At 38.7% G+C, this 26,990-nt stretch overlaps 1 protein-coding gene across 10 annotated transcripts in view; it reads right to left on the reverse strand.

Annotated features, from left to right (window-relative positions):
- VPS13B (vacuolar protein sorting 13 homolog B) overlaps positions 1-26,990 on the reverse strand; it is an 883,035-nt gene that overhangs the window by 772,668 nt on the left and 83,377 nt on the right. For all 10 annotated transcript variants that reach the window (XR_014529192.1, XR_014529193.1, XR_014529194.1 and 7 more), the window contains exons 7-16: positions 25,793-25,967; positions 21,569-21,825; positions 19,162-19,257; positions 18,183-18,305; positions 17,576-17,713; positions 12,984-13,071; positions 10,067-10,264; positions 8,274-8,443; positions 7,813-8,007; positions 6,629-6,753 (exon numbers count right to left, since the gene is read on the reverse strand). Coding sequence is in view for 6 of the 10 variants with exons in the window: in XM_083517129.1 (XP_083373255.1) it covers positions 6,629-6,753; positions 7,813-8,007; positions 8,274-8,443; positions 10,067-10,264; positions 12,984-13,071; positions 17,576-17,713; positions 18,183-18,305; positions 19,162-19,257; positions 21,569-21,825; positions 25,793-25,967 (1,565 nt within the window). In the remaining 4 variants the exon portion in view is untranslated. The remainder of the gene's footprint in view (positions 1-6,628; positions 6,754-7,812; positions 8,008-8,273; positions 8,444-10,066; positions 10,265-12,983; positions 13,072-17,575; positions 17,714-18,182; positions 18,306-19,161; positions 19,258-21,568; positions 21,826-25,792; positions 25,968-26,990) is intronic.

Genomic DNA, 26,990 nt, shown 5'->3' on the forward strand with positions numbered 1-26,990 from the left:
TGATGACTTGGGGCCAGGGTGTGTGTGTGTATGTTGCTTAAAAAAAATAAAAATGGATACATTTCAGTTGGCACTTAAACAATTGATTAAAAAATTTTTTTTAGCATGCTTAGCTCTTTGGAATAAGAAATATTTGCAAGTATACTGATAGTGGTATTGATCATTTAGTTAAAACACCAACTTCATTTAACCAATCAGTTACACATGTCAGCAGCCAAATAATGTGCATTACAGTCACAAGGCCATTTGTTTTTCCTTGCCATCTTTGAAATAATATTAATTTAAATTTAATAATGGTAGTGGTGGTGATGATAAAGAGAGATATGCAGGTCTGCCATTTTTTACTTATACCCAAGCACATATGGATAGACCAACACTTTGGAATACGAATGTCACACTTAACTTTGTAAATCCAACCACAATATCCCTTACCACTTTCAAACATCATGTACCTTACAGTTTTCAAGGATCACTAGTGAACAGGTTCTTTTGTTACAAGAAGAAACATGCTCATGATTTTGTAACATAGAAATTATGGACAGAACACCATGTCTTTAAATTAAATATACATGTATATATGCACTTTTTATCTACTTTCCATATAAATCTGTTCATTCAGGGTAACAAATTGGTATTAAAGACTGATCCATGTATACGAATCACTTTTTCTATGCCAATAAAGGAGACTGATTGATTGATTATTGACTGATATAGGATCCAACTATTAAATACCAATGCCAATTAATAAAATTATAACATTGTATCGTTATTAGTAGTACTGCAGTGTTATAAGAGAGAGGGTGCAGTGCTCTCTAGATGAAATATTTGTTCGCAAGAATACTTACTGAATGGTGTCAACTAGGTGTGGTGGGAACAGTTCAATTCATTTAAACAAAGAACTTCCCCAACCATATAGAACAGCCTTCACCAGCTGGTGCCCTCTGGGTGTTTTGGGTTACAACTTGCATTAGTCCCAGACTGTGCTGGCTAGGGCTGATGGGAACTGTAGTACAAAATATGTGGAGGCCCTCAGTTTAGCAAAGGCTAATACAGTATAGAAAGAGCAGGAAGAGATCAAATTTTAACAGCAGAAGGCATGTGTAAAAGAGGGGTGGGGAACCCTCCCATGCATAGTGCCGATTTCATTCCACAGCAAATATCCCAAATGGTTTAGGCCCAGTCTTTTAGTAGCTCAGCCTGGCTAAGGAGAAAAGCATTCAGGCAGAGATGCTGTAGGGAGGCAAACACTTAAGGTGCGGAAAAGATTCTGAACACTTCCCAACATATTTCTCTTGTTGTTAAAGGCAGGCATAACACCATTTCTAATACTGTTTCATGAGGAACTAATATGGTTTGGCTCTTAGAGGAGCTTGATGGGTAAGTTAACTAAAATACATGTCCACAATTGAAAATCCACATGGATATTTCATGAAAGGGGCTATTGCTTCTGGCTCACAAATCTATTATCTATTACAGTTCTCCCAATACAATGGTGTAGAAAGTGGAATCCCTCAAGGATCAGTAGGCTGAGAAGTAAGAAGTTTGCCTATGATACCAAATTGTTTGGCATAGTTAAAACAAAAATAGATTGTGAACAGCTCTGAAAGGATCTCTCAAAATTGAGTGAATGGGCAGCATTTTTAATGAAATAAGAAAATGACAAAAGCAGTTCAATGAAAGGAAATGTAATATGATACACACAGGGGCAAAACTATATAAATTTCACATATACCCCCATGGGGTCTGAAGCTAATGGTATCTGACCTGGAACAAGACCTTGGGATTGTAATGTATAGCTTGATTGAGATGTCTACCCAGTATGTGCCAGCTGTGAAAAAGGTAAATTCAATGCTAGGGATCATTCAGAAAACGACTGAAAACGTTATGATAATGCTGCTATAGAAATCTATGGTGCAACTGTACATGAAATATTGTGCACGGTTCTGGTCGCCTCATCTGAAAAAGAGATATTATAAAGCTGGAAAAGGTTCAGAAAAGGGCAACCCAAATAATAAAGGGGATGTAGCAACTCCCCTATTAGGAAAGGCTACAAAGTTTGGTTGCTTTTAGGTTCAGAGGAGGAAAATACATGATGAAGGTGTAAAATTATACATGGAGCAGAGAAGGTAAATACAGAATTTTTATCCCTCTCTCACAGTAGTAAAGCTCAGGGGCATTCAGTGAAGCTGCATGTTGGAAGATTCAGGACCGACAATAGAAAATACTTCTTCACACAGTATAAAATTAAGCTATGAAATTCAATCCCAAAAGAGGCAGTGATGGCCACCAACTTGAATGGCTTTAAAAGAGGATTAGACAAGATCAGCAAAAACATCAGTGGGACACATTTCTAACTAAATAGATTTAGGATAAGGAAGAAACCCAAACTAAAAAAGGGAATGCAGTAGAATATGCTATCATTCAACCAATTAGTTTTATGAAAATCTGTGCACCACTATGAATATACTGATTTATATTATACTACCACTACGAAATAAAAACGGTTTTAGGAATCTGGTGTGAGAGCAGCTTCACATTTAACATGGGGAGACATCTCAGGGAGACCAAAAAACATTTTTCCAACTGTGTAAACGTAAAAGGTCAAAAGGTAAATGACTCCTGGATGGACAAGTCCAGTCAATGGCGGCTACAGGGTGAGGCACTCATCTCGCTTCAGGCCAAGGGAGCTGACGTTTGTCCACACACAGCTTTCCGGGTCATGTGGTCAGCATGACTAAACCACTTCTGGCGCAATGGAACACCATGATGGAAACCAGAGCACATGGAAACACCATTTACCTTTCCGCCGCAGTGGTACCTATTTATCTACTCGCACTGGTATGCTTTCAAACAGCTAGGTTGGCAGGAGCTGGGACAGATCAACGGGAGCTCAACTCGTCACATGGATTTGAACCACTGACCTTCCAACTTGTACACCAGTACCAAAAACATATTTTGCAACAGCAAGCATATTTTACCTTACAAACTAAACATTAAAAACCTAACATACGGCATAATCCTAAGAGAATGATATGATCATTTGGCTATAACAACTGGAATATTTGGTTTTGTCAAAAATATTCAAATTATCAGACCTGGACATTCAGATTCCTTATTTCAAAGAATAATACTACACAATAACAATGCACAGTAAAGCCAGAAGCTGTAGTCTCAGAGGAAAAATTACTGTAACTCTATCTGCTATGTGAGACCAAGAGAAAATGTTCAAGGCTGCACAGAAAAACAAAAACCTGGAATCTGAGGATGAGGAAGTAGTCTCTCTTTTCTGGGCTTCAGTCCAGCAACAGCAAGCAGAAGATGACTACTCACTGAGCTAAAATTTGTGAATGAACCTAAGAAACATGCACTCTTAGCTTTCCAAACGTTAAGAAAAATAAAATAAGACCAACTAAATTTTAACTGATGGTCCTTACTGATTTTGGAGGATTCCATAATTACTTTAAGCATGTTGATATATTGTTTATCAATATTGAATTTGCAGTAGAAAATGGTGTAGAAGTATTTATAAGTGTTATAAATGAATAAAATAATAAATAGAAACTTATGGTAATTTTTTAATGTAAAGTATGCTACCAAACAATTCCACAGATCAGTGAGAGAGCCTGGAATGGAACGAAAAAATGTATTTGATTAAATATATGATATTGAATAGTAATGGAGTCTTTAATGTGACATAGGTATGCAGTAGCATCTTGAAAGACCAAATGCTTCTGCCCTGGAATATTTAATCCAGCATTTCTCAGCATGTGGAACTAAAGCTGAATAAGACTGATATGTAACAAGGTGTGGGGATGACTTCTCAACTGCAGTTGGCATCACTGTGATGAACCTAGGCCGAGTCTTTTAAAAGTTTAGTCAAAAGATGTTCTATTTTGGAAGGACCCAAGCTTCATTTCAAGAGAGCCAAAAGCCTATTAAGCATCCTGGACATATCTCTTCCCTGTGACAATTGAGAATGTTTCCTTGGAGAAACAAAAAATAATCCAATTTTTTACTCAGATGTTCCCTTGTCATTATGTATTGGTAGGTGTAATGTACCGTATTTTTCCGTGTATAAGACCCCCCATGTATAAGACGACTCCTATTTTTTGAGCCCAAAAGTAAGAAATAAATATTTTAAACATTCCATGTATAAGACAGCCCCCAATTTTAACCTTAAAAATTTTTTTGGGGGGGGGAATATAGTCTTATACATGGAAAAATACAGTATCTTGAAAATTTGTTCTCTCTAGGAAAACAATTCTCATGGTGGTACTTTACTTCTCTTAAGCAGCAGTGCTCAAATGGCTTATGGGGCAGCAACTCTCTTGCCTGCAAAATACGTACTTAATGTTTGAAAATTCAAAAATATAAAATGTGGAATTAGTAAGGCAAGTGTTATCATTCTGACAATGAAGTCATGTCTGTAAACATATTGTTCTGAGATACTTGGTATATCTTAGCACTGAAACCTATAGTAGCAAGTAGTACACTTTATAGAACTATTTTTTTCTATGCTGATTTTAAAAACAAGTTAATATTGCTCCTTTCTAATGACGCTATTTCATCTAGGCAATGAGGTATGTTATCCAAGTTTTTCAAATACAGTTTGAAAAGCGCAAATATTACAGTAATACCATATATTGGATGTATATCGCTTGGAATTATTTTTAAACAAGAAAAATGAAAGCTATTTTGCAGATTTATGTCAGAAATAAAGTTGAGATTTTCACTGCTAATTCAAAACATACTACCTAGGGGATTCCATAACAGTTCATAAAGTGTCTTTGTTTTTAAAAACTATGACCTGTTGTGTATATAGAACATATGTATCATCAGATGTGTGCACTTTAGGCAACTCTGGAATGCGAAATCTCAAAATCCAAATAAAGCAGGTGCTATAATTTTTTGGGAGGAAAGAAAGAGTGGAAGTTTAATGACATTACCAGGTTATTCTACCAGACTAGTTCCCACTCATTTCATGACTTCAATGAAGCTCTCAGTCCGCATGCTGATTTCGATTTAGTTCAAGTGCTATTTGATGTATTTCATCTGGTGTTTTATTCACTTCATACTGCACTTCATTTAACAATGTGGCTGCAGTATTCATTTGCTTCTACTTCACTATCCTCAAATTATTATATTTTGGTCTTAGTTTACATTCTTAGTACAATTTAATGTTTGTATGTGTGTTTGTGTGCATGCACACACACATTTGTACATGCATATATTAAAAGGCAATGATTTAATCCAGTTTAATCACTGCACTAGCTACAAACGTCAGGTTAAACCTTTTTAATATTAATTTCTGCCTCTGCTTAACTAATGCATCTGTTACAGCTTGGGAATGTTTTTCTCCATTGCACTATTCTTACTAACTTTAAAATACCAGTAACCACTATGAATTAATCATTCATATACATATATTATTGATTCATAAAAACAGATTTCTATGTGACTTTTCATGTGCATACCAAAGCAGTGTACAACATGCCTAAAACACTATTATATGAAAACAATCAAAATAGAAGTAAGAAATCACTTAGCACAGTAAAGATTGGCAAAACAAGCCAGCAATCTATAAACACCTGGGCAAACAAACATGCTACATGCACACACCGATCCATGTATGTGCAGTGATCTGAAATCCACTGGAAAGTAGTTTTTGTATTCATACACATCACAAGAAAGATAAATACTATTTTCAGCTTTGACATAATTTCAAAAACTTGAATGCATGAAGCATTTCCTTTACTAAGAAAAGTAGCTGAAAGGAAAGCAATCACTTTGAATTAATTAATTGTTTCCAATGAAACAGATGAGCAAGAAAATAAAACAGGTAGTATTTGTTCAAGTGTAAACTGCTACTATTTGTTCAAGTTCAAATGTGGTTATTGGTCATTATACAGAAATAGTCCATTGAATATCTGATATTGTAACAGAACCTACAGCAGAATTTGTCCACAGACGTGAATGGACAAAGGTTTTGCTCAATAAAACAAGAAGAACTATCCAATGAAGCAAAATATGACAAGACTCATACAAAATATGAAGAAAATGAGGCTGCGGCCAATGAGTAAACTGCAAGATTTTTGTGACAGTTATGAAAATATGGCAAAGTACTACTAATATCTGGATTAAAATATCATTCACAGATGCTGTGAGTAAGGAACACACACATCTCTCTAGATTACTTAAGATATTGCTGCAGCTGGCATCAGCCCTCAGGGCTAAGGGATACTCTGTTGAATGAGAAGAGACATCTTCAACACATTTTTCTTGGTGTCAACCTATAAGTTACGGTATTCATTTCAGAACAAATGAAAACAAGTCTATAGCAATATCCATGCATTAGTAGCAAACATATTGATCTAAAATTCTAACAAGAAAAAGAACACTTTTGGTAATGGCAGTCTAAGCAATATGGTCAGAGACAGCAATATTTAAAACATATTAATGCAGAAAATTAATAAACAGAAATTGTATATGTGTATGTGTGCGTGTATCTGTATCTAGAGAAAGGGAGAGGCGTATAATATAATGCAGTACAGTACAGTAAAAATAAAAATGTACCCATGAATGCACCCACACGTAGAGTGCTTGTGAATATAAAGCATTTAATACTCACCAGTAGTTAGGAAGCTTAAGCATTTTGCCATAAACAGCAGTACTGAATGGAGAAACAACTGAAACTGGTGAGTTGTAAGATCCATTAATATCCAGTGATGACAGCCCTGCCTGAAAACCAAATATCTGAAACAAACCAAAACATCAAGCTGTACAGTAACAAAAAATATCAGTACAAATTATTTTACTTTAATATAAACCAATGTCAATTTTGAGCCAATTGTTTTTATCCCCAAGAAAAATATAAGATAGAAAATTGTGTTTCTATAAAAACACACACAATTTATACCACAGGAACAGTCCTACTGATTTAAAACAACTGACTAAACATTAACAAATCTAAACCACAATGAGTATTATAATTACATGATATTATCATGATGTCAGTAATAACAGCGCAATCCTAACAACCCACATTGATGGCTTGTGGGGGGCAGCAGTATAAGCCTCTGCTAGTAGAAAGGAGTGCCATGGCAGTTTTCCACCATGGTGGAGGCACCAGGTTTGTCCTAGCAGACAGAGGGCTACTGCCAATAGTAGCTGCAAAACAGGGGGGCTTCTGCCTGGGATGATGATCATCATCATTAACATAATCATCATTAAAAATTTCTACACCACTCTTCATCAGAAGATCACAGGGTAGTTTGCAATATAAAAACACAAAAGTACATACCATAGTAACAAAACAGAAATAACCCCCTCCCCCACATAGATTGTTTAATTAGCCAAAGGCCTGGGAGAAGAGGAATGTTTTTACATGGTGCCTAAAGATATGTAATGAAGGCACCAGGTAAGTCTCCCTGGGGAGAGCATTCCACAAACGGAGCCACTGCGGAAAAGGCTTTTTAGTGTGTTGCTTCCCTCCAGACCTCTCGTGGAAGGGGCACAACAAAGAAGGGCCTCCCAAGGTCAGGTCTCGGATGCCAGAGCCTTTGAATTTACTGTATCCAAAGCCCTGCTGTTAACCCGAGAGGCCTGATCCTTGAGTCCTTGGTTGCACAAGCTTGGAAATGTGAACAGAAAACCAGCACCACCCGTCCATCAGGACTCGGAATGTGGTGGATGATCTGCCACTCCTTTCCACTCTGCTGCTTCCCTGCCAGAATTAGGATCACTCTGTAATAATGTTTCTGAGAAGTTTTAGCAATTTTCAATGAACTAAAAAAAGTATTGAAAATGTTTTACCTTAAGATAGCAGTGTGAGTAACAATAGTGAAGTAAGTTATCAGATGGCTGGCTAAGGCTGCTGACGGTCTGCACAAGCTGTTCAGCATACATTGGCATGGAGTGTTCCAGGGCCATTTTGTCCACCAGTATTTGGATACAAGGCAGAGGACGCAAAGGCTGAAGATTTGTAGTATTTAAGAGGCTGCTTGAACTCTTCAGGGAATATAGTAGGGGGAAAATACAAGCCAAATTAATGTAACACCCCATACATTTAAAAATACAGCCCAACATTTCCAAATCTAACTTTTAAAAAAGTTTCATTCTAAATGTTTGCACAGTCTGTTTTTTTTAAAATCACGTCTATCATGTATGCAAATATATACACACTAAATTAACCTATATGAAATAAGCATATGTAACTGACTGGGTGCATATGTTTTAATTTCAAATACAGTTCATGATAGACTACATTATAGTACCTTTTGTCCCATGATAACAGGCAACAAGTGGCCCAGCAAGTTGAATTCAGCCATAGGTATTGTCACAGTGCACTTCAGAATTGTGAAGTTTGTGATCCGAGTTGGAATATATTCTTCCAAAGCTGCTACTTCTTCTGGGCTTGGCATAGCTTTAGTTCCATCTACAGAATCTGTAATAAATTATAATTACTCAAATTCAACGTAATTATCAATGGGGCTGTACATAGTCTTCCATAATTACTACTATAACTATTATTTTCTTTTGATCACTCTGTGCTCCTCTAAATGTCAAAAGGGCAAAGAGATTTCCATTGTTGCATTTCTAACAAGGAATATCAAACTGGCTCTCTTTACATATTTGCCTTTAAATTGTCACCACAGTTCATTTTAACTGCCATCAAGTCAGTTGTATGAGGGAAGAACTGTGTGGCAGGAGCTCTCCTGTCCTTCTGGTCTGTACATTGTCACCTGCTCTGTTCCTAAATCTGATCTGGAAGAAGAATGGGCAGGACAGATAGAATTGCCACTGACATTGGTGAGGAGTTGCTGCCCTTCTAGAAAGCCAGATTCCACATAGACAGAATGCCATAACTGTATTATAAGAACTATAACTTGGAAGAACTTCTGCTTGAGCTTGCTTTTCCCTTCTACCACCACTTTTCCTCATGTGCCACATCCTTTTAGACTGTGAGCCTGAGGGTGTGGACTGTCTTAGTTCTGGGTTAGATACAGGTAGGTAGTCATGTTGGTCTGCCGTAGTAAAAAAAAAAATTCCTTCCAGTAGCACCTAAGTTTGTTATTGGTATGAGCTTTCGTGTGCATGCACACTTATTCAGATGTTCTGTTGTTGTTGTTGTTGTTGTTGTTGTTGTTGTTGTTGTTGTTGTTGTTGTTTGCTTTTTGGTTATCCCCTGTGTGACAGTTCTTAGATTGACTGCAAGCTCTTGGGGAAAGGACCTCTTAATCATTGTAAAGTGTGGCAGCACTAGCTAAATAAGTAAATAAGATATTCCTGTGTTAGAGATTGCTTGTTCTCCAGTTTCCTAAAAAAGTACAATTGGTACTCATCTGAAGTGCGGATCTCAAATGGCATCATGGGGGTCACCCGATTGGGCTCTGACTCCACCGTGATCATGAGGCAAGAACAAAGATTCTTTGAGAAAGTTTTGCAGACTTGCCAAGCTCAAACAGTCCACGGAGACAGCATAATTAAGGAAATAACAGGAGTCCACTTTCTCCAAATATAGTAACAACCAATGGAACTAGGAGAACTAGCAGAGGGGTGGGGTGGGTTGAAAAGGAAAACTTTTTGTGTAAAGTATTTTTCAGTAGGGATAGCAAACAAGGGAGGTAGGGAAGGCAAACAGGAAACAGATAAAGAAAAGATTCAAGAAACTAGCCTGAGTAGGAGTGGGGGAAATGGGAGCTAAAGGTGACATGACTGCTTCAATCAGGCAGGAGCAAAAATTTGATTGGGAGCCACCCACTTTCCCAAGAAGTCTTTGCTCTTGATCAGAGTGGAGTCAGAGCCCAATCCGGTGACCCCATGCCAAGTTTCCCTCTCAAAAAGTGCTGCAAATGGCTACTATAATCGAACACCGCATTGGTCAGATCAGCAGTGCCACAAACAGATTCTGTTTGGGCTCTTACCACAGACAACAATGAAAAGATTCAAATAAACCACTACCAATCTTTCCTTTTTTCCACACAGACATTACTTGCAGTTAACATTTTTCCACTGAAGTTCTTCTACTTTATTTGTAAAAAGAATAAAGAATTGAATCACGACATACCTTGCTTAGACTTGCTATATGGTTCATATTCATGTTCCAGAGCACAAACAATCATTTTCATAATCCTGTGCACTGCACTGCTATCAAGCCGAAGACTGAGAGGGCCCACAATAAGGGTTTTTGTAGACATCTCCTGAACGTGGCCAAAGTCTTCACTCTTTACTGAAGTCACATCTGGCTGGTTTCCAGACACTAAAACTACAATATATATACATTTACAGATAGTTAATGCGTGCATTACGACCAGCGTTTGAAACTCCCAATGTTCTAGGTGTGTTTTGCTACATGGAATTTCATTAACGCAAGCAGTTTCTGAGGTCTGGCCTCAGTACTGCGCCTAAGATTTCAGATAAAAACTGCAGAGTGGAAGGAAAGGAGGACCTTCTTCTGCCTCCTCACTTCTAGACCCTCTCTTAAGAATATTAGGGGGTGGGCAGGGGAAGCATGGCTTTGCTTTTTGCAGACGTCAGATGAGAACTAGACCACGTGAAAAATGAATATAAGATTTTAGCAGTAGTTCATTCATTTTCAGCTTTGTATTATTGTTATTTCTTAAAAGTGTGCCTAGACATTCCGTTGTTGCACCCATAATATAGGTTTAAGGTGCCATTTAACTCCTAGCTTTCATATCTCAGTTTCTAACACCAATTGGGAAATGGTAGAGACAGAAAAAACTACCTATGAAAAACAATTTCTTGCAATTATCAGTGGTTAGCTATAAACACTCACACAATAGCCTTAACTGCACTTTGTTTCTTCAGGATAAACTAACACAAGCAAGATCACCAATGCATTTTCACAGGGAGGCCCACTTTTCCTTCTTCATGTCCATTACAGAAGGAAAGATGAAGTAGGCGGTGAATAGCAATATTGAGCTGAAAACTAAACTGGAGGCTTAAAGCTCAAATCACATGCTCTCAACAACTGTACTACACTATATACTCAAAATTGGAGACAGGGTTTTAAACCACCCATATCCATAGTGCACATGCTTTTTTGCCAACTCCAACTCAGCTGTGTTTTTAAATAACCACTTAATGGGATGAGAAAGCTGCTTTGATTTCAAGTTCATTAGAACTTTGGTCACAGTCAAGATTAACCACAATTTACAACATGTTTAAGTCAGGGTTGGGAAACCTCAGGCTTGGGAGTCAAATGTAGATCCTCCAGGCCTCTCCCTCTAACTCTTGAGGTTGTCTCCAGGCTCTGCTCAGTACCCTCCTTAGTGCTTCTGCCTGGCCGGAATGTGCTCTCAAGCTGTGAAAATGCCTTGTGTTTGCTTTGTTGGGAGACAAAGAAATGGGGGGGGGGGCAGAAATCTCTAACTTCTGCATGGATTGAATGTATCCTACAGTACAAAGTTAGAAGACACATCTGTTGCTCTGCCCCTGGAAGGACTTGCTCTGCACACCAGTGGCATGCAACCCCTGGAAGAAATGCAGCCCTTGGGCTAGGAAAAGTTTCCCACCACTGTATGTTCCCACCCTATTTATGTTACTCAGATATAGGGCAATGCTGTACTTAATTGAAAGCAGGGCCATGCCTTTAGTACTGCCCCAAACATATCAAGTCTCCTCCTTCAGCTTCACGTTGAACACAGTTGTCTACAAAGAAGACCCAACATGCAAACCCCTGTTCATGTGCAGGGATTCCACATAACTAGAACACCCATAAGCATGAGTGCTCTGATCACGCAGAGCCCTTGCACACTGAGGTGGACTAAGAGCATAGTTCAGATAGGGCTCTAAATTCTGGTTAACCTAAAACAGAAATGGGAGCTTCCAGTCTCCTCCTCATAGAGGGAAGCGGAAAGCAAGCAAGGAAGCCCAAGGCTTGTTCATGTCCTTCACTCTGAAGGACCTTGACTTCGGAGAGATTATTAGACTCCTGCCCTTTATACAAAACAGATCATATTCATCTGCCCTAATACTGTGAAGGCATCTATTATTTACTGCTGCTTACACATGCATAGGATGCCACTGCAAGTAATATTGTAACCCGTGCTTTTTTTTTCAGGGGGTATTCAAGGGTATGCAGTACTCACACCTCTTTTTTGTTGTTAAAAAGTGTGGCACTCGCTGTAACAACTTCACGGTAAGTACTGACACCTATTTTTCTAGGGAAAAAGCACTGATTGTAACTATAATATAAACACACAGAAGAGAAGCTTTTGTCTTTCTCTAATGTAATCTCCCCATATGAACCAACCCAAACTCTGTGATCATCACCTAAGGCCTTTCTTCGTGTTCCTCCTCCATAAAAGGCCTGAAGAGTGGCAACACAAGAATGGGTCTTCTCTGTGGTGGCTCCCCGTTTATGGAATGCTCTCCTCAGAGAGTTACTGGTTTGTTTTTATTTGTTTTTGTTAGGTATTTTGTGTTCCCATTCTGCATTTTAACGTTGTAAACTGCCCTATCATCTTAAATGGACAGTATACAAATTTAATTGATCATCACAGTTTATTCCTTTGCAGACTGGATTATTTCCTTTAAGCCAGCATAAAGCTTGCAAAGCTGCTTTAAAATACGTTTGCTGAACAGCAAAGTGTAGCACAGGGGTTAAGAGAATCAGCAAGGATCTTCTTCTGCCCACCTCCAGATTTGCCTTCACAACAACCCTGCTGAACAGCAATTTGAACCCAGATTTTCTCAAGCTAAATCGTTGTATGATAACAAAGCACACGGGCGAAGCAGTCATATCAAATCGCACATTGCTGTATTTCTTAGGGCAAAGTCAGGAAAAAGGATATATAAGCAAACAAGCACACTAGAATTCAAAATTTTCAGCAAGTCTATCCAGATTTTAAATTAGGTCAAAAAGGTAAATCTGAGGACAGTCGGTCAAGGACTGTCAGGTGCCTCTGAAGAAGCCTTTGTTTCTGTTATTCAAAAAGTAAGCAAACAAAGCAATGAAGTACCTTTGCCACTGGTGCTTTCCATTGTGTACAGATAATCCATGTAGAAAGCCCCAAACCTCTGCATTCCAGCTATCTCTGTGTACATCTCCTACCAACAAAGCAAAGTACATACAACTAATGTTCTCTTAAGAAAGAATCTTGAGATTACAACCCAATGGTATCAGGGCTATAGTCAAGTACTAGAGATATATACTTGTTTGGGTTTGTGCATGAATACATGGTAAACCTTATCAAAACAAAGGACAGAGGTTAGCCAAAGAATTCATCCTTCAGATAGCTAATGCAACATCCAGACTAGACCACACAAAAGGACATCTATAACTCTTCTGGATGTTTTGTCCACTTTTCCAAAGCAGCTAGTTAATTAGTATCTTTAGCGGAGTCAATTATTTCAGCTTGACCTCTCACTCACTAGTAAACCAGCTGACTAGGGCAAACTTCATATCTAACATTTGCTACTTCCGAAACATTTTAGGACATCTAGCTAGAAAACAATCAGATTTATTTGGACTCAGTGAGTATTTGTTTGCTCTTGTCTTCCTAGGAAGCAGTGAGTCCTAAGTAACATTCTAATCAAGTCATTAGACTTGAAGGTTGACATTTAAGTAAATGGAATCTATTATTACTACCAATAAAAGGAGAATTTGCAGCTTTAACAAAATGAGTTTATTGGGAAGTAATGAGATACATGGAATTCTCAGTGTTTCTCTGTTCTCCTGCTCTATGAAGGATGAGGAAACTAAAAAGAAGCATATAATATAAACACACAATTATAAAAAAAAAGAGTGATGCCCCACAAGGATGTGTATTGGGACCAGTGCTTTTTAACTTGCTCAGAAATGATTTGGATTTAAGAATGAGCAGTGAGTTGAGGCCAGATTAATGAATAATACCAATTTATCCCAACCAGACTATAAAGAGCTCTGAAAGAATCTATGTGAACTAGGTGAATGGGCAGCAAAATGGGAATTGCAGCTCATTATGAAAAAGTGTAAAATGATGAACAAGGCAGCAAAAAAATCCTAAATTCGCAAATACGTGATGACTAACCAGCAAACAATTTGAGCTGTGTGGCAGGCAGCTCGGTCAAAACATCAACCACTACAACACCTGTGAAAAGGGTACATTTTGTGTTAGATGTCATTAAGAAGGGGTTAAAAATAAAAGTGCCCATATCATAATGCCCTTGTAGAAATCTATGGTGCAGCCACATTTGGAAAATTGTGTGTGGTTTTGACTGCCCCAACTCAAAGAAGGTATCATAGAGCTATAAAAGGGACAGAAAAGGCAAACAGAATATCGTATTTTTCGCTCCATAAGACGCACGTTTTTCCTCCTATAAAGTAAGGGGAAATGTGAGTGCATCTTATGGAGTGAATGGCGCTGCGCAGAGAGGGAGAACTGCGCAGCACCCCTTCAGCAACGTGCCTGTCCTGGCTTCTGCCTTAGCCGCGCGCAGCCTCTTTGGGCAGGGGGAGCCTTCATCCCGCTGCCCGAGAGAGGCTGCGTGCGGCTATCCTATAAGCCAGGGCAGCAAGAGGGATCGCTACACAGTGATCCCGCTTGCTGTCCTGGCTTCTGCCTTAGCCCCGCGCAGCCTCTTTGGGCAGGGGGAGCCTTCATCCTGCTGCCCGAGAGAGGCTGCGTGCGGCTATCCTATAAGCCAGGGCAGCAAGAGGGATCGCTACACAGTGATCCCGCTTGCTGTCCTGGCTTCTGCCTTAGCCCCGCGCAGCCTCTTCCGGGCAGGGGGAGCCTTCATCCTGCTGCCCTGGAGAGGTTTGGTGCGGTCATCCCAGAAGCCAGAACAGCCACACGGTATCCCAGAAGCCAGATCCCTCTTGCTGTTCTGGCTTCTGGGATTCAAAATATTTTTTTTCTTGTTTTCCTCCCCCCAAAACTAGGTGCGTCTTATCGTCTGCTGCATCCTATAGAGCGAAAAATACGGTACTCTGGAGCGGAACACTTTTATTACAAGAAAAGGCTAAACCAGACTGAGCTTTTTTGTTTCAGGAGAAAGCAATTAAAGGGACAGCATAATGTTGTGATGTATGGTGTGGGAAAAGTTTAGTCTTTCTCCCTTTCATAGTACTATAACTCAGGATCATCCAATGAAATTGATAATAGATTCAAGTCAGACAAAATAATGTATTTATTCACATCATTCATTTATGGAATTCACTTCCATTAGATGTGGTAATGGTCACAAGCTTAGAGGGCTTGAAAAAGGGATTAGACAAATTCACAGAGGATAAATCTATCAGTGGCTATATAGAACTTTCATGTTCAAAGGAAGTATGCTACTGAATTCTAGTTGCTGGGGATCCACAGCAAAAGAAGGCTGTGGTTTACAAGCTTTTGCCCTGCTTGTGCTGTTGTGGTTTACCACTGCATGAAGCTAGACTTAATGGACCTTTAGTCCAATTAACAAGGGCACATCTCATTAAAAAACAAAAACAGAGAAACCAAATATGAAGGACAATTCAGTTCAACATGCAGACACACTAAGGATTAAAGAGTTGATCTCTTTTTAATGTATTAATTTCAGCATTTTAGACTTGAGTATAGATTCACAGTTTCCTATCAACTGCAGCTCTCTAAAGTACTTGCAAGCGGCAACTAGGAATGGATCTGAGCCATACTACTGAATATTTTAAAAGAAGAGGTATCTAATTTTACCTCTGCTACCTCTTTATATTTGAGTGAAAACTTGGAGGCTGTTTTACTCAGAGTCCATTGAAATTTATGGACCTTAGTCAATATTAATATATTTCAATGGGTTTACTCTGAGTAAAACATAGCTGAATACGACCCTGAGCAATTTGTACTCTGATACACATGCCCGAGTACAAAAACTTATAGGGGGAATAAGCCTTAAGGCTATGTTCATTTTTATCAGGTGCCTGCCCTGCTTACAAGAAGCTCAAGGCAGCTTTCTCAGGTCTCTCATTTTTACTCACAACAACTTTTTAAAGGTAGCTTATGCTGAAAGAGATAAACTCTTCAATAATTAGCCAGTGAGCTTCATAGCTGAAGGAGACTTGAACCATGGTCTCTCTTCTCCAGACTGAACACTCTGTGCCTTTGCCCACTACTAAAGACTGACTCTTATCTATTTACTGTATTTTTTGCACCATAACACTCACTTTTTTCCTCCTAGAAAGTAAGGGGAAATTGTTTGTGCGTGTTATGGAGGGAATGCCTATGGGTGGCGGGGGGGATCTGCTGCAGTCGTGAGCAGAGGGTCCATGGTTCCCCTTCCTTCCTCCTCCGTGGCTCGCTTTGAAACAGCGAAGCGGGAGGAGAGCCGCTGAGTGGGGAGGAGAGAGGGACAGAGAGCCTGCTTCTTTAAAGGAGCAAAGCGGGAGAGGAGAGGAGCCGCTTACACTCGTGTAAGCGGCTCCTGTCTGGTTGGTTCCTTTAAAGCAAGCAGGCTCTCTGTCCTTCTCTCCTCCCCACTCAGCTCGCTAAATAGCAGCAAAGTTTTTCAGCTCGCTAAGCCGGGGATGAGCGGGGAGGAGGGAGAAAAGCAGAGCCTGCTTGCTTTAAAGGAGCAAAGCGGGAGAGGAGGGCAGCCTCTTCTTCATTATTAGCAGCATCCTTCTCCACCCACCCCAGACGTGTTCCTTCTCCCCTTAAACCCCTCTTCTGCATTATTAGCAGCATCCTTCTCCACACACCCCACGCGTGCTCCTTGTCCCTTGAGTGCTTTTCCTTCCCTCCCCACTTAAAACGTGGTTACAAAGCACAGATCCACATGGATCCTCAGGATTTTTGCACTGGGTCACCCCAAATTCACCATCAGATCACATAGCATGTCCATGGCTACATCTTGCACCAAAAAAATCACGCACCCACTGTTGCCTGGGGCCGCAGTGGTGCAAAAACGTGGTTACAAAGAATGGATCCACATGGATCCTCAGGATTTTTGCATTGGGCTACTCCAAACTCACTGTCAGATCACATGTCTGTGGCCACAGCATGAACCACAAAAATCATACATCCACTGTTTCGTTTAGAATATTTTTTTCTTGTTTTCCTCCTCTAAAAACTATGTGCGTGTTATGGTCGGGTGCGTGTTATAGAGCGAAAAATACGGGTACTCTTCAAATTTCTATCCCAGCGGAAGCCCTAAAAGTGGTTCAGTCATAGAATCATAGAATTTTAGAGTTGGAAGGGACCATGAGGGTCATCTAGTCCAACCCCCTGCAATGCAGGAATCTTCTGCCCAACATGGGGCTCAAAACCCATGACTCTAAGATTAAGAGTCTGATGCTCTACAAACTGAGCTATCCCAGCTATCGAATAATCATTTTCCAACTTAGCTCAATAAGGCTTAATTTAAGAAGACTAAGGTCTAAATTAGTTATGGCCTCTGGGCATTCAAGTAAAATGTGGAATAAAAGTAAATTCAAGCAGCTCATTGTGACATAACTCATCTACTCATTAAGTGACAAAATACTTTAGTAGACATAAGGTGTTAACACTGACTCCATAATCAGAGCTGCTGAACATAGATGTGAACAAAATAAGTGACAGGATATGAACACTGAGCATAAATCCAAAATTTTAAAAGAAAACTTATTTAAGACCTTATGAGCGGCTGCATCCAAAATGAATTCTGCACGGACACCATTGTTCTCAGGGCTTCTGTAATCAAATAGTGAATTGGTGAGGTATGTCATCCCTTTTGTGCTCAGATTTTCACCACAGTTGAAAAAGTAGGCCTCCTTTTATAAAAGGGAAAAAAATATATCAGTAGGAATAGAAAGATAGTAACAAAACGTAACAAATAAAAGAACATGTTATTTGATTTCTTCTTTATAAACATGGTACTTGAAGAAACCGTTCCCCCCTCCCCACCATGGTCTTGTTTGCACAATGATAAGCCAAACCGCAGCTAAGCATGAACAAGCAGGTTTGCTGGTATACAGCTGGAAATTGCAGCTTCTTCACTCCCTACCACACCGCCCCGCATCTGCTGTTGCCACACTATCATGAGCTAAGCCATGATTTGGCTTAGTATTACATGTGAGCCGAGGCTCATGGTTTGTCTAATTCGGCTAACACGGCTACCTGTCTTTTTTGTGTGAACCAGTCATGTGGCTTTTGGGGTTCTTCTGAAAAATTCTAAAAATATTTTATGCCCTCTTTTAAGAAAGCACACCTGCAAGCTAGCAAAGCGTAACTTGTACTTACCGCATCACTTCTATTCATATTCTCCTCAAAATCTTTAATTCCCATAATTCCTTTGAGACAAAGAGCTTGGCAACCAACAAAGCCTATTTGGCAATCAAAGAAAGGTTCTCCACTCATGAGGACCTGGGGAAAAAATGTTAACATGCTGAGTGTGTATAAAGAAACTGGAAGAGAGTTAAGCTTCTAGCCAAGAACCAACACATTGTTGGGCTCACCTATCTAACTTTCATGTTGTCGCCTTTATTTTATTTATCTATTTTTTTATAGCATTTGCACTCTACTCCAAGAGAGGCTTACATAAAATCAAAACAAGACATTTCCTAACCACAGGCTTACAATCTAAACGAAAAGAAAACAAACGGGACAAGGGACAAGGACAGAAGAGAAAAATGAGAATCAAGGCTATTCCAAACCTATCCTTTGGAATTCTCTCCCCTTGAATATTAGACAGGCCCTGTCAAAGTGGTCTTTCCGGCCCCTACTGAAGACTCTCATCTATCAACAAATCTTCTTAGTTGAGATTTTCCCAGTCTGGAATTGTTTTTTAAGATTTTTTAAATATGTTTTTATCGTCTTATGCCTTGTTTGCCACCCTAGGCACCTTTGGAACGAAAGGCAGGGTCTGAATCTAATAAATACATAAATAAATGCACACCTATCTATCCAAAATTAATATTTATGTGGATGAATGTATAAGCAGGAATATTGTGGTCAGTTTTTGCACTTAATTAAGAAACAAATGAAGTGAAATAACAATAATAATGTACACTAGATTTGAGAGCTTATTATTTACTGCCTAGAGTACTACCGCTAAAGTCCAAGAATGGCTCTATTTCAGTTATGTTTTTATTATAGCCATCCAATAATGAGTGAATATAAAATCAATACTGCAACTGCCAGTACAAAGTAATGATTCTGATGAAATAAATACTGATGCCAAGAAATCTACTATAAATATACAGAAGTAATGGAAAATTACCTCTACTGTAGTTCCTTCTTGCTCCCAGCATATTACTTCTTTGGATTTTACTTTCTGTGGGCTGTAATAGCTACTTTCAGCTTGCATTTCTGTGAGCTGTGTAACAATATGCCAAACACTTACCATTAGTCAACATTAGTATTAGCTACATATAAGTTATTATTACTGTGTAGAAAAGATGATGACAAATTAAATTTTACTATTGGTGATTATGATTGGGCAGGAAACAGGTGCACTAAAACAGCTGCAATATATTATCCACACTAGAAAATAACAACTTTAATCTATGTACTGGCACAATTTAAAAAAACAACAACACTGAAACATTTTTAGTTTCTCGGTTACATAAACAATGAATAAAAAGGTAATCTAACAGATACACAGGTGCAACTCAGTTTATGAACTTGACAGAATAAACTTGACAGTTTATTATAATAGCATAGGAAGTAATTCACAAGATGGATGTACTTAAGCAACCCTTGCGAACCTCAATCATAAGTAAATATACTACCTTTTTGTCTATGCTCTGATCACCATGAATAAAGCAGCAAAAAGAGATCAATAGTGCACTTTTGACTATTCAACATCATTCATTAAACAAGGGCAAAATAATGAAACATTTAAATGTTTAGCCCTAACAGCTCCTAACTCTGGCATCTTTAACTGCTGAAATAATTCCTTCTAATTTTCTTATAACATAAAATTCCTAGAAGCTCTCATTACTTAGCTATTTCCAACTGTGTGTACACATGGTTGCTGTTTTGAAGCTAAGTTCCATAAAGCAAATGCTCAAGTAAAACAGGATTTAAAAACCCGCCCTTCAGCTGTCTGCAATCATTGTAGAGGAAAAGCAATTAATTGATTAAAAGAACTCAAACATTGCAAGAACAATTTTCGACATTATTAGGAAAATGCAACATTTAATTTGGCATGGGGTTTTTTTTTAAAGCTGGAGTGGTATCAGCTATTCAGAATGCTAATGCAGAAACCTGAGCTTGTTTTTGACCAAAATATGAACCACAAATTAATTCCATACATTCTTAGCATTCAAGCAGAACAATGAATTCTAATGTTTTCCTTCTAAGTGCCAGCATAATTCTCTTATGCATACCATTTTATAGTGTAAAAAATATAACATTCAAGATGTTAGGATGTGGTAAAATTATTGTAATGTATAATGCTAAATGCACAAGAATAAAAACAAAGTCTCCTTTAATGGGTATTACCTACTTCAGCAAAGGACGCTGTATACACTAGCAGTTTATTATGAGATTTAGTGGGAATAATATCCGAACTAGAGTTGAGGCGACTGGGTTCCATGTTAGATTATAAATAAAACATCTTTTTAAAGTGCTGCAGTGCCCTTTTCCTCTTGAACTGGCCAGGCTCATCCTACAAGTCCGCTGTAAGAAGTGACTGGCAGGATCAGGCAACTACTGTACAAAATAACAAAGGTACGAACAAATCCATGGATAGTGAAGAACGTGAGTGCTCTGGGAGAAAATATACTCGCTCCTTTATTCATAGCCCCAGAGTAGAACATTCTTCTTCTTTCTTTGGCGATCACTCGTAGTCGAGTAAGATTGTCTTCCATAAACACAGTTTTAAGAATGAGTCCGTAAGTGACTGTGGAGGCCAATTCTGGACCCACACATTCTTCCACAGTGGGGATATAGGTTTCTGGGCGGGAGTTGATCACGGTGTGGATTTGCCAAGCGTGCCTTCCTCTTAGCACGTTTCTCCCTTGCGTCCTGAGTTCGAGTGTCTTCAAAGCGCATGACACCTTTGGTAAAGGCTGTTCTCCAATTGGAGCGCTCGCAGGCCAGTGTTTCCCAGTTGTCAGTGTTTATACTACATTTTTTTAGATTTGCCTTGAGAGAGTCTTTAAACCTCTTTTGTTGACCACCAGCATCACGCTTTCCATTTTTAAGTTTGGAATAGAGTAGTTGCTTTGCAAGACAATGATCAGGCATCCGCACTACATGAACAGTCCAACAAAGTTGATGTTGAAGAATTGTTGCTTTGAGACTGATGCTTTGGGAGAAAATATATGTGCTCCCTTCTTCATATCCCCAGAATAGAACATAGATCTACTGTGAACACCCAATGATCAATCAACTTCCTTGACTGGAAGCATTAAAAGTTGATGTCTACACGTTTGGATCATCTGAAAACTAACGAAGTTAGCTTTCAGATGATCTACACATGTGTAGGAATTATGGGGAACAGTGGGATAGACATATGTAGGATTACACTGTTAAAGGTATTCAACTATATGTGAACCAGCATACATTGTTTTCCGCAATGAGAACTAATGACCATATACTGCCGTCTATTTTTGTTGTCCGAGCACTTAGCAAAAATCACTAGAAATATACTTATGGTTTTTTGGTTTTTTTAATGTTACCTTGAAGGTAATAGTAGCCTTTGTACAATAAAATCCTATAGAAACAATGGGATCTTTAACTGCTGGCGATTTATGCTGATTCATTGTTGTTCCATCATCTATTCCAAGAAAGTCTCCCTCTTCATCATCATTACCCACAATAGCAGGTACAAACGACCAGGCCCAGGACACCCATCCCTGCTGTTGATCATCATCTTGTTGAACGTAAGATTCTGGAGAAATATATTGCATATCATGGCCTATTTCATCTTCTGCACCTTTAAAAAAAGCAAAGCAGGGATTAGTCAGCTTGAAATACAGTATTGGCCACAAACTAGAAACAAGACGCATTTTATTTTATACTTACATACAACATGTATTTTAAACAATATATACTATACCTTGGGGTATGAACAGGGATGCCAACAAGATTTCCTGGGCCCAGTGCACTGTATGTGGATTTATAATATATTTTTTATATTACATTCCTGGTATCATTTCAAACCAAGTCATATTTGATGACCACTAAATAATTTACATTTAAAACTCTAATTAAAATTATGAAATCTGGCTTTCATTTTGTCCTAAATCATCTGTTTTGATCCAAACTATAAAGGTACACCTGATTTAGGGAAGCTGCCCCGGTTTCTGATTTGATCCCAGAATGTCCCACTTTTCCTTAGGGTATCCCTGTTTTCATTGGAGAAATATTGGAGGGTATGGAGTTATCCGACCCCCCTCCCCAAGCTGTCTGAAGGCAATCCTGTATAGGGAAGTTTTTTTTTAATGTTTAATGTTTTATGTTTTTGTATATGTTGGGAGCTGCCCAGAGTGGCTGGCGCAACCCAGTAATGTATACAGGGTATAAACAGTAAAATTATCATTATGGAAGGGAATGTCCCTATTTTCATGGGAGAAATGTTGGAGGGTATGGACTACACACACAAAAAAAGTACTACTGAACACAATAGCCAGCATAATGAAAAACTGCAGAATTAAATTAGCAGCAAATTACAAGACACCCTATACACTCTTCCGTAAGTCATGAAATACATTCCTTGTCAGAATTCTCATAGTGAACTTGAGCGATTCACACTAAACTCTCTTCAGAGGAAACACAGCAAAAAATACTATGTTTTATACCAATTAGAAGTATTTTTTAAAATCCCTGCCTAATTTAGCTGATAACGTTTACTCAGTTTCCAGAGCTGATGAACAGGAAAAGTAAATGAATGAGCTGCAAATGCTTAAAAGGTTCTTTGATATCAAACATCAGGCAAAATCCCTAAACTTATGCAATCAGTGCTTACATGGCTGTTAACACAAGCTGGACCCCGGCCTTGGCAGCATTACCAGCACAGTCTTAACGCAAGGATTAACTGTTCTTGAACAATTTCAAGTATATCATGTCTAAACAGGCCTCCTTCAACAGCAGAAATGTCCCCATTTTATCCCTTTAAAGGTATTGACAACTGTGATTGGCAGGAAAATGCTAGGCTTCATTTATGTCACCTTTTGCTGATGGATAAAGTAATCAAATCCATACCTTCAGAAACCCGTGTGAACTTTTAATTAACTATGGTTTGTAGCAGAGATGTTGCAGAGGAGCCTGGAAAACTGTGGATAGTGTGTGCCATTTTCCCAAATTCACCACAGTTAGGGTATCTTTTTCATCTGGAAGTAGGTTGGGAAGGGGATGGTGGGAATTTAATGCAGACACTTTGGGATTGCGCATTTTGTGATGGGACAGTCAGCAGTCCCGTCCTAATGCTGTAATATCCTGCTCTTCCCCGTCATTTAGATAAAAGGCAGGGTTTATCCTGAACATTTTAGAACAGGTAGAACAGGAGATGGCTTTGGTAGGGGTCCTGTTTTCATTTGAGCCTGAACCAGCATATACACAAACCACAGATACCAGTATAGTGGTACCTCTGGATGCGAACGGGATCCATTCCGGAGCCCCGTTCGCACCATGAGCAGAATGCAACCCGCGTCTGCGCATGCACGGGTTGTGATTCACCGCGTCTGCGCATGCGCACATCATTCTGAGCGTCTGCGCATGCGCGAGTGGCGTAACCCGTTCTGTTACTTCCAGGTCGCTGTGGGACGCAACTTGCAAAGATTTAACCCAAAGCGACTTTAACCTGAGGTATGACTGTAGTTCCACTTGAGTGGGAGTGAAGTAGAGTTGGCTTCTTCCCCCTAACATTAACCAATACAATCTAGACACCACAAATCTTATCAAATTAAGCCATTATAATTAATATGAAAATGAAACACTTGAGTAAACATAGAATATGTAGCACAACAAGAAAATATCTACTAACCCCCACCATACAGATACATGCAGCAACTTTTTTGCACACTTTATTAATTCAGGGGAAATGGCACAATCAATTATGCATCTTAATATCTCCTTTGTTATTATTTTTGTTCTACTCATTATTCTATTTCATGAGAAAGGCAGTACAAACAATGCGAAAAGTAAGAGGCTGTACAGGCTGAATGGTATGTGATATGTTGCCTAGGCACAGGTCCTGTCTATACATATTTATATTGGATTTAATATTATAATGTAGGTCATAATAAAAGCAGACAAAGTCTTCAACAACACATTCCTACATGAGTAGCAACAAAAAGTAGATGCTTTTGGCTTTTCTACCCCTGCAGTGAAAGCATTGCTCAGAGCTGTGGTCCAGATGCATATTTTTAAAAGGAAAAAGCTCACATTGTTATAAATGGCCTTTCCCCGCAAATAAAACATCGCTATATTAGTCTGAATTAGCTGGTGGTCTCATAGCCAAACATGATAGGAACTGTAGGGATTATTTTTGATTCCTATGTCAAGAGTGACATGGCATATTAATCGGACAAACTGATGCCTCAGGCCATAATTTTTCTGCAAGATGTGTAAACCCTTTAAAAGTACTGTGCCTCCAGAATCTTGTGCTTTTTAAAGAGCCTATAAGAAAGACCAATGAAAATAAAAGCAATGTAAACTGTGAAAGCAGCCAGCCTACCCTAGTTACCGGGACAATGAAATCAAACATATAAGGGCTCCTTACAACGAGTCAGACCATCTAGGCCAGGATTGTGTTCTCTGACTGGTAGTGCCCCAAGAATCTGTCCCAAGGGATTTCCTCAACCCTCTTCAGTCAGCCCTGAATAGCTTGGGACCAGTTTACTTACAGGATAACTTTACCCCATTATGTGCTCTCTCAACTGCTTCAATCTGCAGAACTGATACAGGTGCCACATAATACTCATTCCACTGTTGTATAAAATCAATCTTTTAGTGTGACGACACCTACACTTTAGAACTCACAGCTTAAGAGGTTTTACTACAATCAAAGGGTATATAAGTTTTCTTAAATAAATTTGGGCTTCTGTATGGGGCTGCAGGGATCATCATCAAAAACCACCTCCTTCCCCATCCCATTGAGAGATGCTTTCTGTTAGCAGAGGCGGCACCATGGGATACCACACCAATCTGTAACTACATTATTTCTTGCAAATATCTATTTTTTCACACAAAAAATGGCAGGTTGTGGTTAACAACTATGCCTAAATAGTCCTGTTGCATTTTAGATAATTATTAATACTAATGAGGTGCTATAAATAATGAAAAAGAATACTTAGTACTTAGCTTCCAAGGCAAACTGCTCTATTGACTTATTAAATCAGTTCTTTAATAAAGTTAGCTGATGTGACTTAAGGGCTGACTACTTCTAAATAAATTAAAATATGGGAATTACAGAATAATCTAGAGTATCAGCTTATCCCAGGTACTTTTAAGGTAAGAATAAGAAAGAATTTTGAACTGTTTACTTCATGGTTTTGGTACATATTTTGAAAATGACTGGTGGCAATCCTTTAGTACAGAGGCCCTCAAAGTCAGTTACAGAGCTCTTTTAACCAACCCAAGGAAAGAATCAAGCCCTTAATACAACACAGATTGCAATCAATTTGAAATATTTTTCATTGCCCTAAAAATAATACACAATGTTATTGTTTGAATGGATTACAAAGTTCCAGTTTAACCTTGGAAAAATTGTTCCATAAAAGACCAAAATGAAATGGTTTATATGGACATTTGTTCTGCCTTCACAATCTTACATATAGCTTCTCTAGGAAGCTAACAGAATAATTACTTGTTATTCAGTTACTCGTTTTGCATTATCTGCACTTGAACTGTAATTTCTCTGATGCTTTTGGAGGATTGTGAACGAACTGAATCTGTCTTACCTGAGATGTGCCCCAAAACATCCTTAGTGTGACAAACCAAGTCTTCATTTTCTCCATCTTTAAAGTTGCCTATTTCTCCATAGTAGAGTGAAATTCCAAGTTGCATTATTCGAATAAACATAGGAAGTTGTTGATCAGTAATGGAGAGCTTCAGGGTTTCTACTAAAGTGTGGATCTGCAAGTACAGAGAAAAGCCTTGAGTTGGATCTGAAGAAATGTAGAGCTGAGAGAGGCCCCCTAGGGTAATCTGGCCCAATTCCCTTCAATACATGAAAGGAAGAATGAATGGAACTCCAATTGTGCAACAATGGATCCTCTGGAACAGCGTAAGTTGCAGTAGGACAGGGAAATTATCAGAATTCAGCTGAACTGCCTTGCACAAGCAGTAGTGCCTTTCTCCTGCAGTCTTAAATGGCGACCCGTGCATAATAAGGGATAAATTCTGTTGAGCACAGTCAGATTTAAACATGCATATAGGACGAGGCTCCACATAAGCAACAAGAGACAAAATTCAGATTTTAAAAGTAAATGTTAATATACATCTAAGGCAAATGAAGATTGTAATTATGAAGTATGTTAAACATGGTGTTAATTTCATTTTTAATGACAGATTTTCCAGGGTACCCTGATGAGGAACTGTGGCCACCAACAGAGATAACCAGGCAAGTTATTTATAAACATAATTATAATTATGCTCACACTAATCTATGTTCCCTGGCATGCTTTTTATGGTAACTCAGAATTCATTAAAACCATCTATATAAGTAATGAAGGAATAGAAAACACAGAATTCCTTATTAGAACCACAGCACCAATTGACATTAGTGAAGACTGTGTCAAAATTTCCATTATATGCTGTCAGAAGTTTGTGATTCTGCCATTAAAATATCCCCTCTGCTAAAACCTGGCATGAAAGTTAATGATCAAGCCCACAACTGAACTTCATTCCTCAATCAAAAACAAAAATTTGGCAAACTTTAAGATTCAGAGAGAGAGAAGGCCAAGATTTAATATTCTGCTTACCTACAATAGCCGCATAGTACCACAGTGAAGTGCATTTAGCATGTCAGAGTTTATTATGATTAATAGAAGACAAGAACCTGTTTATGTTTCAGAAGCTGCTGAGCACAAATATCTCAAAATGACTTTAGCTGTCATCTCTTTCCATCTAGTGTTACTGTATGCATAGCAAAGTTGT

The sequence above is a fragment of the Podarcis liolepis genome, assembly GCF_965112155.1.
Source record: "Podarcis liolepis genome assembly, chromosome: 8".
In the NCBI taxonomy this organism is placed as follows: Eukaryota; Metazoa; Chordata; class Lepidosauria; order Squamata; family Lacertidae; genus Podarcis; species Podarcis liolepis.